General features: G+C 45.5%; 1 protein-coding gene across 6 annotated transcripts in view; it reads left to right on the top strand.

The window, feature by feature from the left end:
- st7 (suppression of tumorigenicity 7) overlaps positions 1–18328 on the top strand; it is a 49412-nt gene that overhangs the window by 4960 nt on the left and 26124 nt on the right. For 4 of the 6 annotated variants that reach the window (XM_022743588.1, XM_022743587.1, XM_022743586.1 and 1 more), the window contains exon 2: positions 7770–7806. The exons of 1 other annotated variant lie outside the window; for it this stretch is intronic. In XM_022743588.1, the coding sequence (XP_022599309.1) occupies positions 7785–7806 (22 nt within the window). In that variant the 5' untranslated portion in view covers positions 7770–7784. Of the gene's footprint in view, positions 1–7709; positions 7807–18328 lie in introns of those variants that run through there. One more of the 6 variants, XM_022743585.1, reaches the window with a different exon arrangement.

Below are 18328 nucleotides of genomic sequence, written 5' to 3'. Positions count from 1 at the left end.
TACACCGCTTTGGTAACATGATCTCAGCCAGAAATGTTTGCCCTACCTTTGGCGGGGGCAGACTGCCCCTGCCCCTGCCCCTGCCCCTGCCCCTGCCCTTGCCCCTGCCCCTGCCCCTGCCCCTGCCTGGAGAAAAATCCACAGTCAAAGTCTTGTTTTTCATTCATTTTTCTCCCTGCATTTCACTGAGTGCTGTACCCACTCAGATCATCCACAGTAGAAAGCCTGGATTGCCCTTTCAGACTTTTGCACCTTCAAGTTCCCAAAGTGGTAATTCAGGGCAAACACTCCAAAGCCCCAACACAGCTAGCTCTCTAATATCTGACCCACCGTGCCATTCAGGGCTCTGGCCAAGTGAGGGAAAGGTCACGGCTGCTGCGTAGGCACCCCTGACTCTACAAAATGTCAGAGACACTCTGCTGCTGAGGTACAGGGATGAGGTGAATCCAGGTAACAGCCACTACATCCAACATGGATTCCGCTCACTAGATTTATAGCGTTCGCGAACAATGAGAAGCAGATAAGGAGAAGCTCAGAGACTCATAGCTTAAGGTGATTTTCAAGCTTGGTCAAAGTTGAGAAATAGACTTTGCAGGAAGAGGGAGATTTTGCACTAACGGTGTCGTCCGTGTTGTGTTTGTTTTTTTAGCTGCATGGGAACAGACCAGCCTGTTATATTTTGTTTTGTTTAAAGGGGAATTCCTTAAGAAATACACCAACTCATCAAACGTGTCCACGATGCAGGCCACAACAAATTTTTCGCAATGTTTGTGTGCAGCAGATTTTGCTCTTAGCAGCAGTGCAAGAAACTCGGCTCTTTGTTAACAGGACACAATTTCAGTGTTCACCAGCTGCTATAAATTTTTTTAGAGCAGATAAGACTTCCAGAAGATAGACTCCCAGTCCACATCCTCCACTCCACATTCACAGAAACATTTTTTCGGTTCACCATTTACAAGTTACTCTGGAAGTTTTGGCAGAAGAGCCGAAGCGGGGCTGTTCTGCAGCTAATGAAGCAAACATTTTTTGTTATTTTATTTTTTTACAGCAAGGCTGGCTAAATGATGAAAGCAGAACCTTTTGTGATTCCACCACAGCAGCACACTGACCTCAGGTGCTGCTGGCCTTAGCAGCTAAACAGGAAATAAAGTCTGTGTAATGGTTGGTTACATGCCAAAGAGATTAGTTAATCACACAAAGCTAACGGCCACAGCCAGGGGTTGCTAACATGAAGCAGGTGGCTAATTCCCCTCCACCACCACCACCACCACCACCCCACCCTCTGTTCCTCATCCTGGCTTCCTGCTTTGCATACAGGGACAGTTTGATTAATGACATGGCCACTGGCTCCTATTTAAATGGACTTGAGATACTTCACATTTGACTGCCTGCACATATTTGAATCAATGCAAACTATCTTGACTAATCTAACAAGAATCTGTGTGATAGCAGACCGTCTGTCTGAGGCACTCACCGGGTATGTTCTTTTACATTTTTGTCAGAAAGTATGTTTAGTGATTGCAGTTTTGTGTTTGGTGTAGGGAAACTCTGCCACACATCTGATCCAGGGTGCTTTGCATTCCCTCAGGCTCTATGCAGTTTAACATGAGCAATCCTGCAGTGCAGTGTAGTGGTTCAGTATATTGGGTCAGTACATCATGAGCTGTTAGTTGTTCATGGAGAGAAATATACAGTGGGAAAAGGAGTGGTAAAGGTATCAAACGTAGAGCAGACAACATGGACAAATCAGTCATGCAAACATGAAATAAATGCATGAAATATAATTGACGTTTTAAAGATGTCAACAGATTTATTTTATTTTTTTCTAATAGTTGAATTGAAGGTTGTATCAGGAAGTCTTCATATTCTTTTTGACGTGTGTGAGTTGTCAGCTGATGCACTGAGAGTGAGGTGTGCACACGAAACCCTGGTTGTGCAAGTGGAACTGGTTAGTAGCAAAAGGGAAATGCTGGTTGAACCGGGCTTTCCCAGGCTTGGATGAGTGTAACAACAGTCATTACAAAATTAAATCTTGAATATTCAACCAGTTTCTGAATATGGTCCAAAATACCAAATGATAGGCAGCACTTTAATAGCACTTTTCTGGTCTTATTGATCACTCAAAGCACATTCGTTCTGACCGGTGATCGGTCCTCCTATACCAGAAGGTGGAGTTTGGGCATGTGGTGAAGGATGATGGGACAAGTAGGCAAAATGAAGAGACTGCTCTTTCCTATCAACACATTCAATTAAGTGATTTTTTTTTTGTACATTTATCACCTTAAGTGTGTGAGATTGAAGCTGGAAAAAGAGAAGATGTGCTTTAGCAAACGTTTCCTGGATAGAGTTCAGCTTAGCTTCTCTGGACCGAGTCAGATTAGTCCAGCTCCTCGGAGGAGCTGCTGTAGAAGAAGTGACAGTCCACTCCCCCCTGCCTGTTAGCAAGCCTTTTTTCCTCTGTGCATTCACTTCATTGGGTTTCAGTCTTTGAAGTTATTTATTAATGGTGCTCGGGAGCATTGTGGTCAGGCCCCGACGTACACTAATTCAGATCAGTTGATGTTAAAAGCGAAGGAAAATTTAGTCCGCAGTTTCAGCCGTAATAGTTCTGATCCAATTTGGGGTTTTGATTTATTGTTTTTAACATCCGTACTCAACTGTCTCGCTCTCAGACCACTAGACTGTAATTCAGTTGATTTCATTGCTCGTCCACGCCTCAGCGGTCTGATGGAAGCAGCTCTGGGAGGCAGAGGAAGCATAGTACCCAGTTTTGACCAGCTGGTGTCAGCAGCGACAGCCACAGCGTTCCCTGACCCACTTAGTTGAATGGTGCCGCTGCGTTTGAATTGTGACCCGGCGGAGGTAATCAAAGCCTTCGCCGACCTTCCTTTTGTGGCAGAGTCTGGTTCCTCTGAAAGGGGGGGGGTGGGGGGGGGGGGTGGGGGGGGGGGGGTTGTGGTTATCAAAAGACTGGCAATCCCTGCTGTTGTCTGCACAGTGGATGTGGTGGGCACAATCTGTTTTTTGTTTTTTCACACCAGCTCGCTTTGAGTGCTGGTAAATTCATTCTCATCAGGTCAGGAAATGACCAGCGGTTTATTTGCTAAATCTGACCACCAGCACACATGCCTCTGGCTCGGTGGTTTGCCCGCTCCAGTGGAAACGTCAGTGGGATGTTTTTTGAGACACTGGTCCTAAAATGTCTCGAGCTGGTGGATTTCAGGAGGAGCTGGACACTGTGGCCTAAAGACAAAGGTGCTGTTCTGCTCCAGTTCTCCTTTTAGACCATGTTTGTGCATGGACCTAATTTATCTGTGGAGTATCTGTGCTGCTAAACAGTGCTCAGTCGCTGTGACATAAGTCAGGGATGGGATGTAGCTTGAGGCAGTCGAGCCAGATAGAAAATTTAAATATTGAACATTTTGGTTCTTTGTGACGCTCTGCTTTCACGACTTGCGCCTCCTCTCGCCTCATCGTCGAAAACACTCGTGCCAACATCAAGTCTTCTGGAGTATCTCGTCGTGGCCTTCTCTAATAGACCGTCCTCCTCTTCCCTCCTCCCTTTTATCCCTCTCCTCATTTTTCCTCGCACTCCTGAAGGATGGCCACACTCCTCTCACGCTTATTTTCAGTTACCTAGCAACCAGGAAGAGATGCTTTTTCTTTTTTTTTGGGGGGGGGTGGTACTTTGCGATGGAAGCGGGGGCGGGGTGAGGTGTGCATTGTTCGGGAAATAAACGGCTCATGAATGCAGTGCCACTGAAAGGAGGCGGCGACGGAGCACTGTTTTAAGTAAAGCATTCACTGAGCGACAGCGTTGTTTCATTACTCAGTGTCTGACTCAATTAGCACCTCCATTCACCAGGGCTTCACCGCTGTTATGGCGATGCGTTTGCATCCTAATTATCAGTGTGGCGGAGAGAGCAGGGTGTGTAACCACACCTCTTTAACTGGAGAGTACCGGTACATGACAGATATCACAATCACAACAAATACAATAAACGTGCAGAGAATTGCACGTTGTTTAAATTCCTCTGTCAAAAAAAGAAATTCTAAAAATGTACAGTGGTCCAAACCCCTGAGCGCTCTGCTGCCAAATGTCCATTTAGTTCACTCAGTCACTAAATTAGCTTAAATCAGGTGAAAACCTCTGTTGAATTTTGCTGCTGCTGAATGGGCTCTTGTTCTGGCTTCGGGTTTATGAATTGAATTAAGTCGTTTGAGCACATGCATGTGTTTCCTCGGTGAAGCATGTGACGTTTGGGCAGAAGCTGCACTCGCAGGTACTGTAGCTGTAGTACAAAGAGACAGTGAAAAACCTTGGTGCGTTTTTCAGTATCCAGTTGCTCCTAATAAGAAAACCAGGTGGGAGTTAAACTGGATTTTTGCAAACAAAATAACTCCTGCCTTCCTCTGTGATTATCCCAGCTACACCTACAGCGCCCCGTCTGAGCTGCTGATCCCCGTTCAGATCATATCAGTGCCGATCAGATCAGGGGCAGAACTCGTGAAAAGGTGGCATGAGAGTGGATCACACTGAATGTGATATAACAGATGGGATATTATATATATATATATATCTCTCTCTCACACAGATCCCTGCTCACTTCCTCCTCACCTCTCACCGGAGCGCTTGCGAGAGAGTCCCCTCGTGTAATTAACACAACCCCAGGAGAAGTCTTTAGTGAGGTTGGGAGAGAGAGTCGGTGCACTGCAAACATCATTCATCTTTACAAGTCTGCTGCAGTCTTAAAACCTGCCAGCACGGAGTGAGATAACTCCATTTGCCTCCGATTCACTGTCATTGACAACAAGTGTAAAAATCTAAACATAAAACAAGCAACGTCACTTTATTGGTATCATGAAACAGGAGTGTATGGGAGTTTCTAAAAGTGAATTAACTCAATGTAAACTGTTAGAAATTGTCCGTAGTTGAAATTCAGATACAGGAAGTCACATTTTTACCTACAGTGAAGGATTAGTCTGTGCTCCGTGTCCACCAGGTGACATGATACATGGTACAAAGTGTCCAAAACACGTGTCGATGCTCCAGTAAACACAGCTGGACTTCAACATCTGGAGAAAGAGGACTTTGATTGGAAATTTGTGAAATTATCCCAATGCAATAACCAGATTGTGCCTGTTAAAAAAAACAAAAAACAGATATTTTTTGCAGTGTAGCAGGAGTTAGAGCAGAGCAGGGGTCTCCTGCCTGTGCTTGAGGCACAAAGACGTGGGGAGAGGAGGAGGAGGAGGGCGACTGGGTTTGAGACACAAAAGAACAGAGGCCTCCATCGGTACACGCTCCTCTATTCAGCAGCCGAGCTAATCCACATGCTAGCTAGCTTCACCCCCCCGATTCGCAGCGGGGCCCACGAGGACGTCCGGCTGACCTCCCATCTATTCAGGTTAGCAGGCTGTTGTATGGACCCGGCCACTACTGTACCCATTCATTCATACGCTCACAGCAGGCCCCACTGCTGCACCACTGCTGCGCAGCACACCGGGTTATGTGTGCACTTTATATTTGTTTTTACTACTTTTAAAGGCTCCGTGCTCCAGTCTCCATTAAAGTTTTACAGTACGCATCAATAATGAGACTTATCACTGGCAGCAGGTTCACTGCGAGCACGTCAGTGTGTCCATGCATCCAGAAAGAGGCAGAAAAACTTGAATCATTTAGATCTAGAGCTCTGAAAAGGTTCAGATGTCCTGAATACTGTTTGTGTTTTGCAAAATAATGCAAAAAAAATAAAAAAATTAAATAGGTTAGTATGTGTATGAGATTATATTTGGTGGTGCTAAGAGCTAGCAAAATAGGTACCTCATTAAAATGTGCAGCACCATTACTGTTGGCATTTGTTTATGTTCCATTTACATAATTTCCACGTCCAATTACAATTAAACCTTTATGTTTAATTGTAATTTTGCATCTTACATCCGCTGGAATTTAATTTCTTGGGCACTTTCTTGCTGCTATTTCCTTATTTTGCCATTAATCTGCCTTTGGCTGTGGGTCCAGTTAAATGAATTCTGTGTGCATTGCATGTTTGGAAATATGTTTACAACACTCCTCCGTACATGTGATGTGGTTTGTGCATGAGGTAAAAAGACTTGAGACTTTAGTCATTAAAAGCAGCGACAGCTCACACCCTTTAGATTTTTCCTGTTTAATCTAAAAATGTGTCTGTTGTTAAATGTTGAATGAAAATGAAACATTTACTGCAACAAGATTCAATGTGACAATTATTTTCTCTTTTCTTTTACCTTAAACGCAGGTTTTGTTGATGATAATGTGATTACAGTGGAGGATGTGTTTTCTGTCTCCCTGATGGCCAGGTGTGTGTGCGTGTGTGTGTGTGTGTGTGTTAACAGCAGGTAAACACACATCAGCCTCCGATGCTTTGCCTCATACTCGTTTCAATTTGTCGAACTGACAGACTGAAGCCCCCTGCCCCCCTCTGCTGCTTCTGCTTCTTCCAGTGTGTGTGTGTGTGTGTGTGTGTGTGTCTGTGTGTGTGTGTGTGTGTGTGTGTGTGTGTGTGTGTGTGTGTGTGTGTGTGTGCGCAGAAAAACAAATGGTAGACAAACCATTTTGATTGGCCTGCTTCCCACTCTTTTTCTCCAGTGCCCCCTCAGCTCCAGCTGCCTTCGTCCTCCTCCTCCTCCTCCTCCCCCTCTGTATCTCTTTATCTGCCCCCCCTCTCCTCCATCTTGCCCTCCCTCTCTCTCTTCTTCGTTCCTTCCTTCCCTTACCGTACCTCCTCTTCTCCGCGCTCACATCCTCTTGCCCTCCTTCCTCCTTTCCTCATCCCCTTTTTTGCTTCTGCCCTTCCATCCCTCCCTCTCTACTCTCTTGCACTCCCTCTTTTTCCATCTCCCCCTCCCTGTTTCTCCTTGTTTCTTTCTCCCTCCCCCTCCTTACCTCCCTCCCTCCGTCTCTCTCTCTCTCTCTCTCTCTCTCTCCATCTAGCAGCAGCGGTAGTCAGTCAGTCTTTTTACAGCTCCCCCCCGTCCTGACGTCACTTTCTGTTTGCATAGCTATTGTCTTACAGCGGCTGCAGCAGCAGCTCCTCACCAGATTTTCAGTTTTTCACTCCCCCATTCTCTCTCTCTCTCTCTCTCTCTCTCTCTCTCTCTCTCTGGGAAAGCCTCTCTCTCGCTCTCTCCCTCCCCCCCTTCTCTCTCTCTCTCTCTCTTTTCATTAGTAAATCCTACAGTGGAATGAGAAGCGAGAGAGTGACGGAGAGGAGAGGATGAGGAGGAGGATATAGACTGCAGAAAGAGGGAGAGATGCGATAACTAGCCACAACCACGTCTCCGTGTCTGGATCTGACCACAGTTTTTCCTCGGCTAGGAAGGATTTCTGCTCCTATTTTTTGTTTTATATTTATTTATTGTTCCAATCCACCACAAGGCCTCTTGTTGTTTTTGTTTTTTTTTGTTGTTTTGTTGTTTTTTTTGGTTTTTGTGCGGCTGGACTAACTGAGCGCGTGCGTGTGTGTGGAGGAGGGCTTTTAAAGCAGCGACGGATAGCGGAGCTGGGGCATCTGGCCGTCTGGGAGGCAGCGACGGCCGGCTGGCTGCATTGTGTTGCTTTGATGACCCCCGCTGTGTAGCTGCCTGCTCATCAACCCCCCCCCCCCTCCCCTTCTCTCTCTCTCTCTCCCCTTCTCTCTCTTACCCTCCCCTTTCCCTCTCCTCTCTTTCCTCCTTCTCCTCCGCCTCCTCCTCCTCCTCCTCCTCCTCCTCCTCTCTGTCCATCACAGCTCCCGGGCCCAGCCATGTTCGGCACAGAGTCCTCATGTAAGTACCACCACCATCCTCCCGCCTCCTCTGTGTTTGTCTGTGTTGATGTATTTTTCATGGTTGTGTGTGTGTGTGTGCTTTATCTGTAGGAGAGGAAGGAAAAGGAAATGGCTATGTTTCCTCTGTTCCTGCATCCCTCCTCTCCTCTCCTCTCCTCTCCTCTTCCTGTTTTGCCTCCATGGTTGCTGGTGGCAGATTGCATGGGGAGAAATCTGGGATCTACCATTTTAGCACGGAGGGTCGGCACCACAAGCTAGCTGATCACGCTGAGCTTACCGCCCGCCTTGCATTCTCTCACTCTCAGCCTTACTGAGTGTCCGTGTGTGTGTGTGTGTGTGTGTGTGTGTGTGTCTGTCTGTCTGTCTGTGTGTGTGTGTGTGTGTGTGTGTTTGTGTGTGTCTAGTGTGTTGTGTTCGATCATCTCCTGACTGTATGTATTTTCAGTCCTCTTCAGTGTAATGGCGTGCCGGTTGAATGCTGTTTAAGTGTGTCTCTGTGCATGCTTGTGCGCGCGTGTGTGTGTGTGTGTGAGTGTGTGTGTGAGTGAGCATGTCAGAAGATGGATGCTTTCTCCGGAGTTGCATCGCTTCCAGAAGCATCAGCCTCCACTGTCTTCTTCCTCCGGCTCGGTCAGACCGCTGTAGGGATCTTCAGTGTAGTGTTGCTACCGGAGCTAACGCTGTGCACGTGTGTGTCTCTGGGCCACTGTGCAGCTCCTAACATCCCTCAGAAGAGTTGAGAGTGTTGATCTGTAAGGTGCCCCCCCCCCCCGTCCTTCTTCCCTCTACCACACCCTCACTAGAAAACCTTTCACTTTGATCAATATCATGATGCATAACTACCGATACCTGATCGATGCTTCGCGGCGGTCTGAGCTGATTGATTCTGTCGTGGTCAGAAGTAAGTGGAAGTGTCTTTTCGGACGTCAGATCGGAGCTAGCACGCACAGACTGTGGTGTGTTAGCGTCCCCGCCTCTTACAGTGATGGAGAGCTGTCATGCAGCACCTTCTCCGCCGAGCAGCCGAGTGTGATCTTTGTTTATGAGGCGTGCAGCTGAGTATTCTGGAAGCACAGCCCCCCCCCACCCCACCCCCCCGGTTACAGATCGCATCTTACATGTCACCGGAGCCGGATGGAGGTCGCGTGTCCTTGTGGTTTTCAGATTCTGAATTCTTGCCAAAATCCGAGGTCGTTTGAGGGTCAAACTTAATGCTTTAACTAACTCAGCGTGACAGCAGCTTGTCCTTGGTGTTTTCGGCTGCTGGAGCAGCTTCTTGCTCTGACAGACGGGTTTGGACACATTTATCAAGCCCTGGATACAATTTTAATGAAGGTATTTTTGGAAAGATCCTTATTTTTGATGAGATTTCATAATCGTAGGGATCATGTGATAATTCTAGTTGTCTTTCTTTTGCAATCAAGGTATATGATTACACATGGCAAGTGTGTAGGCTGAGCTCATGCTTCTATTTTGAAATATATATATAGGATATTGAATATAAGGCTGAGCAGTATACCAAAAAAAATCATATTGCAATATGAGTCATTGGATTTTTTTAATTTTATTCTCACTGAAATAAAATATAAAGATGATGATGATGATGTGATTTTGGTTGGTTATCAAACACACATTTTCCCTTACATCTGGAGAACATGATTTATAGGTCGGGGGGGGGATCTCTGTAGCAGCACAATGCTTCATTTATGGTGTGTTGTGACACATTTTACCTTTTTCTCAAAAACAAATTTCAGCTCCTGTGATTTGGATATTGCACTTTCCATGGTATAATTGTTCAGCCCTACAGAAGAAGATTGAATGAAGATAACTTGTTAATTGATGGGATACTGTTCTATTTATCAAAAACTGGATAATAATTTGCACTTTTGTGTTCATACAGTATTTTTCCCCGGGATGTGATGTTTTGCATTTGACGGCTGTGTTGTTGTTAGTGGACACCCGAGCTGTAGCAGAGAGGGAGCCACTCTGTTTGGCAGTCTGTAGCTTTACAGCCCAGTTAAACTGCTGTCCCGTGTTGGCACACGGCTGCAGCTTTCTCCATTTTTGTCATGTGTGCAGTTTGATGCCGGCATGCCAGAGAAGCGTAACTGTGTAAGCTGAACGGTAGTGGTGCTGCACCAAAGGGCCTCGGTGCATAGTCTACAGAGAAGATTAAAGAGTGTGAGCAGATGAGTAACTCGTGCTCGTATTGTAATACTGCACTGAAGAAGTAAAGAGAAATTTGATTGGCAGCTGATCAGATGATGCTGATTGCGCCGCTCACAGCGTGACCACAGCGTTATACCCGCACACGTCACCGGTTTAGTGAGACGTAGTGGAGCCCACAGTTGAAACTAGATCTCACCCCCGTCGTGTTTTAATGTCGGAGCAGTTTTCTTCTTCCATTCAACTTCCCGCAAAATTCATTCACAGCTCTCTGAGATCCGGCTCTGCAACAGACACAGAGAGAAGTTGGGCGAAAAGCATCATGGCCATTCAACCCTGTAGGTTTAGGTAATAAACTCTGCAGCCTCTGTTGAAACACTGCAGAGGTAAGTGGAGCCTCTTTTATAGGCTATTTCATTGGAATTGCTTTGCTAGGAGAAACAGCTTGGATCCATGTTTATTTCCAAGCAGCAAAACACTGCAACAGGAAATGAACTTAGACACATTTAGAAAAAGTTTCAGCCTGAGATGGTGACATGATCTCCAGGAACAGGTTTTTCAGGTGTGTTAGCACGGAGCTACAAGGCTTCTGCTTTCGTTTTAAAATGAGAACGTATGAGAAGCGTGAACGCAGCCTGAGGAAGACGCTGACCCTGTATCTCCAGGGGCGTCAGACTCATGTATTTAATGAGGCCAAATCTGGTCTCAGGTAGATCCAAACCAGGATGTACAGAAACCTCATGAGTGCTCACATTCACGGCTGGAGTTCCCAGCCCCTGCCCTTCTGCTCAGCTTCAGTCTGCTCTGCTCGATAATCCAGAGAGAATCGAATCATCTCCACCGTTAATATCTTCCATATATCTGCTCATATCATGGTGTCTTAAAATAAGCTGTAGCCACATTCATTTTGAGACATTAGCATAATTACTGCGAGCAGTGTATTGCCAAACTAACTGGGGGAAAAAAGAAAAGAAAGGCATCCTCCACCAACCTCTGTGCTGCGTTCGACATCACGGGTCAGTGTTCAGGTTTCGGTGGGAAACGCGCCGAATTGCTCTCTGGCGCCAAACAGGGAGGACGGACTCATGATGGCAGATGGCGGAGAGGGAGCGGAAAGCCAGAGAAAATCACTCCCAACATGTTTCCCCTCTCCAGTGCAGCAGAGGGCCAAACAAATGCAGATCTCATTTGTTTACTCTCATTTATAACAAGTTGTAAAAGAAAAAAAAAAATGTATTTGACGAGACGGTTTAATCTGCACTTTAGCTAAAATATCTACTCGTTATCCTCAATCAGCAAACCCGCCCCCACCCTGTTTGTAGGGACGGAGAGCAGCAGAATGCCCACCAGCTGTGCATTGATAATATCAGATCCATACAAGCCTCGTTCGAGAGTGAATTGTCCTCGAGAGCTCTCGGGCCGTTTTAAGAGACATGTTGTTGTAGCGACGGTTTCCTGAAGGAGTGAAGCAGCCGTTGTCAGGGTTAAATGTTGCTTAGCGATCTTTGATTGCTACGGCAACACGTTGGAATGTGTACGGGCGCCGTAGCCGTCTCTTTTTGTGTAAAGCAAAATACGTGGCACTTTTCATCTGTAAAACCTTTCTGTGAATGACGGGGCAGCGCAAACTTTACCTTTTTTTATTTCTTTTTTTGAGGTGTTATTGTTTTACTTTGAAGGGTTGCTCCTTCATCGGCTATTTCCTCCACACACACACACACACACACACACACACACTCACACACTCACACACACACACTCACTCACTCACTCACAGGCTGTCAGCTGTCAACCTCTCAATCCCCCACCTCTCTCTTCAGCCGATCAGTCCAACACAGGTTTGGGTTAAATGTCTCTCTCTCTCCCTCCCTCTCTCTCTCTTTCCCTCTCTCTCTCTCTCTCTCTCTCTCTCTCTCCCTCTCCCTCTCCCTCTCTCACTCTCTCTCTCTCTCTGTGCTGTTGGATGTTATGGGGAAGAATCGAGGTCAGTACTTGCAGTTTCCTCTGTAGTATGAGATTTTTATTCCTGCCTGAGGGGGTATTGATTTTTTTTCTTTTTTTTTTTCTTTTTAAAGTCATTTAAACTTTATCATTAGTAAACAACAAACAGTGACAGAGAGAGAGAGAGAAAGAGAGAGAGAGAATAACTTATTATATAAACTTCAGGACAGATTCAAACCAGTAAGTTGTAGTTAAATTAAACGAACCTGAGCCTTCTCAATATTCAATCAGTAGTGCAGCCTTGGGGCTATTGATTTCCTGGTGTCAAATAGTCTGAGAGGAACAGATATATCTTGTTACAATGGATGTGAAGGGACCGGCAGTGACGTGCCGCTATCAGTTTAATAAGTTCTCAGGGGTTCTTCCGCGGCTGTTGTGACCCCAAGGTGCTGTGAGGGAGAAACCTAGCTCCCCTCAGCCGTACACACATGTCCAGACAGCAAAAACAAACAAACCCCTCCGTAAAGTTTCTTTTCTCCAGGTCACTCGTTAATGTAATAGTTGGTAGAGCTGGTGGGAGTAGCTTTGTTCCGTAGTGACGCTTCATCGTGGAGGTGGTTTGAATCCCAGTCCTCCTGAGCTGTTTCAGACTGTCTCTGCTGTGACACGTTCATGTATATGAGTCTGAGCTGAAAACACACGTTTAGACGCGTTAATGTCAGCTCTGTATCTGACCCACCTTTAGCTCTACAGTCAAAGGTAATGTTTGTATCGATCTCTCCTCCAACCTAGTACAAACAATGAATTATAAATGTTTTCATTTCTTGAGTCTGCATTAATCCATAACCATGTTGCATTGACATATTATTAATACCGGCCCACAGTGCAGTCTGAAAGGATTCTGACCCCCTTCACTTTACTCACATTTCGTTTTGCTAGAAGAGCTTAAATTCAGTCGACACTCAAATCTCCATAAAGTGAAAACAGGATTTTTAGAAATATTGTGCAAATTTATTTTTAATAAAAAAACGAAAAACTGGAATATCACATTGACATAAGTATTCAGACGCTTTACTCAGCACTCAGTTGAATCGCCTTTGGAAGTGATTACAGTCACCTCTCGAGCTGTTGGTGGACGGACATCGTCAGGTCTCTGTGGAGGTGTTCAGTCGGGTTGAAGTCAGGACTTTGACAGAGTTGTCTCTCAGCCTCTCCTGTGTTGTCCTGGATGCGTGCTGAGGTTCATTGTCCCGTTGGAAGATGAACCTTCGTCCTCGTCTGAGGTCCTGAGCTCTGGACCAGGTTTTCATTCAGGGTATCTCTGTGCTTGGCTCCGTTCAGCTTTCCCTCAACCCTGACCAGTGTCCCTGCCCCCACTGCCTGATGCTGCACCGAAACCAGAGAATCTCATTTCTCACTGATTTTTTTCTATATCAGATGATGGAGGCCACTATGCTCTTGTGAAGCAGACTTTATTTATTTTTTTTGTAGCCTTCCCCAGATCTGTGCCTCGATACAACCCTGTGCCTGAGCTCTGCAGGCAGCTCCTTCCTCCTCCTGTCTTGGTTTCAGCTCTGATATGCGTTGTCAGCTGTGAGACCTTGTATCAGGCAGGTGTGTGCCTTTCCAAATCATGTCCAGTCAGCTGAATTCACCACCAGGTGTAGAAACATCTCAGAGATGATCGAGAGAAACGGGAGGCACCCGAGCTAAATTTCAAGTGTCAAAGCAAAGTGATATTTCCTTTTGTATAGATTTAAAACATTTCTAAAATTCAGTTTTCTCTTTGTTATTATGGGGTATTGAGTGTAGACTGATGAGGGGAAAACTGAGTTTAAATGATTTTCAGCATAAAGCTGCAACATAACAAAATGTAAATAAAGCAGAGGGGTCTGAATACTTTCTGAACGCACTGTACAGTGGTTTGCGTGACTGCCTGTGTGATTACAGTTCCTGACGTGAGCAGGATTGTATCAGTTACGTCTTTATGTGTGTTAAACTATTATTTTGAGATCATGTGACGTGATCATTTTTACAGCACGGAGCCTAAATAATCAGTAATATCCACAGTTTGACACGTGATGCTGTGCGGTTTCAAAATCAATAAGGATAAGTCTTTCTAGGGTGTCCTGGTACTCTAATCTGCTCCACACGTACCGCCTGAAACCTGAATGCTGCACTGACTGTAGACCAGGCTATTTCTGAGTAAGATTAATGTTAGATTGCCAGCAGTATGCCTTCTGATAAGGATGAGCTCAGCGAAATGCAATTGGCAAATGGAGGCATGTTTTGATTGTGGGAGGATTGCTGTGTGCCATACCTTAGTCATATCACTCCAGCATTGTATAAGTGCTCTTTCATCAGTGGCCATTATTATGATGATGTTGTTTTGGTTTGTTTTTTTTTTTTAAGCTGTTTTTATGTTGCCTATTGCCTGACAAGATCCCATCGTCTTTAACTGCAGTGATAAGCCAGCGATGGGCTGTGAACCGTCCTGCTGAGGAGGCTCCAGGTCGTGTGCTTGCATCTGTTTGCTGCGCCGTCGGTGCCTGAGAGTAGAATAAGGTGCTTACCGAAAATGGCCATTTGATGAAAGCCAAACAGCTCTCTTGACAGCAACCAGCTGTCTCTGTTGCTGTGGTAACCCCCCTGTAAGAACGGCAAAACGGCAGAGCGATCGGGTTTCTGTGGTAACTGTTGACTTTTGCTATTTTTGTCTCCTGAGCTCATGTAGTGGTTTGAAGTTGAACAAACCAAAATAAAGGTTGTTTTTCTTTTTGATAAAGGATGTTCAGTGACGACTTTATCTCATCCCGGATGAAAGAGACACTAATGTATTCTCATGGATCATCACCTCTCACCTTACACCATCACTCAACACGTGCAAAATCAGGGAGCGTTCCCCATAAAGCTCGTACACGCTCATCAGATAGTGAATTTTTAAGAAACAGAACTTGACTGGTTGTTGGATCTGCTGTTGTTTTACAGTTGCTCACTCACCGCTACTGCTGGGATAAGAGCTTCTATTCTATTTTTAAGCGTCCACCAAAAAGGAAGTCGTTGCTTATGTAAAGCTTTGTCTTTGAAGATGCGATTCATTGTGAGTTACCCCAGATATAACTGGAGCAAAAACATAATTACCATTTACCTTAATTGTGTAATTTTTTGGAAAATATTAAAGTTTTAAACTGAGTACACAGTCACAAACTAAGTGTGGGATTCAGTATAAGTTTAATTAAAATAAACTAGTATTACTACAGTTAATCAGCTGGAGGCAGATGCAAAAAAACTCAACTCAAAACAACTGTATGTGTTTGCACAAAGACAGAAATATGCACACATGCATTACAAAGCTGCACACACACGTGCTTCTGTTTTATAAATCTCAATCATTGCAGAACTGGGTGCACGTGCACAATAACCCATTTCCACTCCACAGCACCCACCCTGGGTTAGGGTTAGCTGCCATTTGCATATTAACACGGGTACTCCACCTGTCAATGAGAGGAAGTGTAGTTTTACTGGTTGTGTCACATGAGCGAGGTTCTCCAGCAGCACTGAGCAGATGTCATTACACACAGCTGTGGCTTTTTATAGCACCAAGTACGGGCTAATTTATTTCACATATCTGTAAACCATCCCTGCTGTAACGTCTCAATCATCGCTGTTAGACGTCTGAAAGATAAACGGTGATTTTACAAAATAATAATGGGATGTAAATGTAAATAAACAGAATAATAAAGTTAATCTTTTATGAATAGTTATTTTAAATGAATGTAATGTTTAATAAATGAGCCTTTGATTGAAATTTTACATGTTGCTGTGCAGTTTTAAAAAAATAACACAAGATCAGGAAATATAAATATATACTGTGTATATATGTTTGTGGTTTTAGGAACCAAGAACCATCTCAGTGTAGTTTTACATCTCCTCTCTCAGGCTTCTCTCTGGAGCTCTAGTAACAACAGGTCGGTGAGCCAATCAGAAGAGAGGAGGCTCTGAGCCTCTCTTCTGATTGGCTGACTGTTTTCTGAGTGATCGAATGAAAATACAGCAGATTTCAGGTAAAACACTCAGAGAAACCAAATCCTGCAAGGCTGGACGGTGGGTCCAGGTGGGCGGGGCTTGGTGACTGCTTTGTTGTGACATCACAAAGTTCCAGAAGTCCTGACGGCTGGTTTTAAGGCTCAGTTTCTGAATACAGGCTGTGTGCATTTCTCTGTGGACTGAGGCTTTGATGCTTAATCAACTTCACTTCATACAATATGGGACCTTTAATGTCTCCTCACCATTTCACCTGCAGCTGGCTTGAGAAAGCTGTGAGGTGCACACATTCTTTTAAAAAGAAATACCAGTTTATGCGAGGAAAATGGCGTTTGTGCAGTTTTTTTGTTTGTACAGCAAGTTCCCAGAGTAAAGAGCCTGTTTGTCCTTTTCTGTAGGAGGAGGAGGAGCTGCATGAATGAAATCATTCACCTTCTAACTCAGGTGGTTCTGTTCAAGTCTTCAAAGAATAGTGATGAACAGTGGAGTATTTCTGCCAGAAGCCTTTTCTTAAGCCCTCGGTGTTTATCACTGTGACACAGTGGAGCAGCAAACTGTGCTGCCTGGTTTGCTCTGTTTGCGTCTCAAAGAAAACAAGTCTTCGTTTGTTTTTTCATGAACATACTTGTTTGTTTTATTTTGGGATGGCCTGCTGTTGCGTTGGTCACTCATAGCTGCTCGGTCCATTATTGTTCAGACAAGATCTCGGGCCGTTTAATAGAAAAACCTGGAAACGCTTTTTACATCATCCATAGTTCATTTTACTGGCATTCAACATGTCCATATATGGACGTTAGGCTGGTTGTGAAACTGTTCAGCAAACAGGACCAGCTCCCAGGCCATTTAGCCGCTGCCATCCATAACTTCAGCGGTGCACAAGGCCGTGCCAACAGTAACAGAGCCGAGACTCTGGAGCTTTAATGATCATAGGGCTCGGGCCAGAACCAGCGGAGGTGAGGTCATCCTGCTGCTGCTGCTGGGTCCAGCCGCACGCTCACCTCGCTCAGTGTGGAAACTGTTAAGATTCCCTTTGAGTGTCTACAGTAATTTCATGTGGCTCAACATTGGACTGTTTTGGTATTGAAATGTTGAAATTGTAAACATTTTGCACACAGTGTCGGGTTTGGCGTTCAGGGAACCCACGACGCTCGACCAGTACAAAGCTCGGCTGTAAAACCCCCCCCCCCCCCCCTGTTTGTCTGGGTGATAAAATCCCCACCGATAACACAGTAAGTAAGAGGCCCGACAGCGGCCGTGATAAAAGATCAGAGCACTCGAAGCGACTAACACATAAAACAGCAGAGTGCATTGGATCGGTTAGATATCAGTTAATCAGCCAGATAAGTTGGACCCTCTGCCGTGGAAATATAAAGGAGGAATAGATTACGGAGACAATAATTTCACAGTTGGTGTTTGCACAATCCAAACGTCTCTCCGTTCAAGCAGCTGCTTGTGTAAACAGCTGAATTTAAACACTCTTCCACTGGACCGTGCTGGGATAATGTCATGTTTGACAACACAGTAAAGACCACTCGCTATTATTTAGCGTCTGTGAGCTCTGATGGAGCCGTCCCTCCTCCACAAACCTTTTTTTTTTTTTAAAAAATCTCATTCCTTTGATTCCTGATTTTGCTCTGAAATTGAGGCTAAAATTTGAGTTTGCTTCCTCCGAGTTGACAGCGACTGTTGCCGGAGTGAGCGTTACGGGGCCGCCGGTGAGGGGCTGCTCACGTGATAATTCTTCTTTGTGGATCTTCAAGGAAGCGCGGTGATAATTGAATCAGTTCAGTGGGATCTCGTAGAGGGAAATCACTGCATTTGTCATCATCATGTTCAGACGCAAACGTAGAAACCGCGGCTAACCTTGTCAGCCATTTAATTTCACTGGGCTCTCTTACATCCTCCTCCTCTTCTTCTTCTTAGCGAGCTGAAGGAAGAAACAGAGTGCCGTGCGACCGGCGGGTCACTCATCCAATCAGCGGATCAAGTGGTGGGGGGAAACTCAGTGCTGGGTGAAGGCGAATGATAATGTTTCACCCTCCGCTGCTGCTGCTGCTGCTGCTGTGGGCCTCCGGAGCAAGGCACTTAACCTCCAGTTACTCCACGGAACTGGTCGGTGGCCACGTGGATGACCGGAGTGATGCGAGGAAGTGTGGACGTACGAGTGTCAAATAGCTGCAGATTAAAATCAGACCGGACTCCTGGATATTTCCATCGCAGTAATCACACGACTGCAGGACTGAGTCTCGGCTATCTGTGAATCTGCACCGAGCAGGCGGCTCCCTCATCCATCCTCCTGTAGGGTCATTTAGGGGTTGCCATGGTTACCTCTGCAAGAGGAGGCTAAGGAGCACCCCGCCCCCCCCCCC

The sequence above is a fragment of the Seriola dumerili genome, unplaced genomic scaffold, assembly GCF_002260705.1.
Source record: "Seriola dumerili isolate Sdu_G_001 unplaced genomic scaffold, Sdu_1.0 BDQW01000070.1, whole genome shotgun sequence".
Taxonomy (NCBI): Eukaryota; Metazoa; Chordata; class Actinopteri; order Carangiformes; family Carangidae; genus Seriola; species Seriola dumerili.
This window is presented reverse-complemented; position numbering and strand designations above follow the sequence as displayed.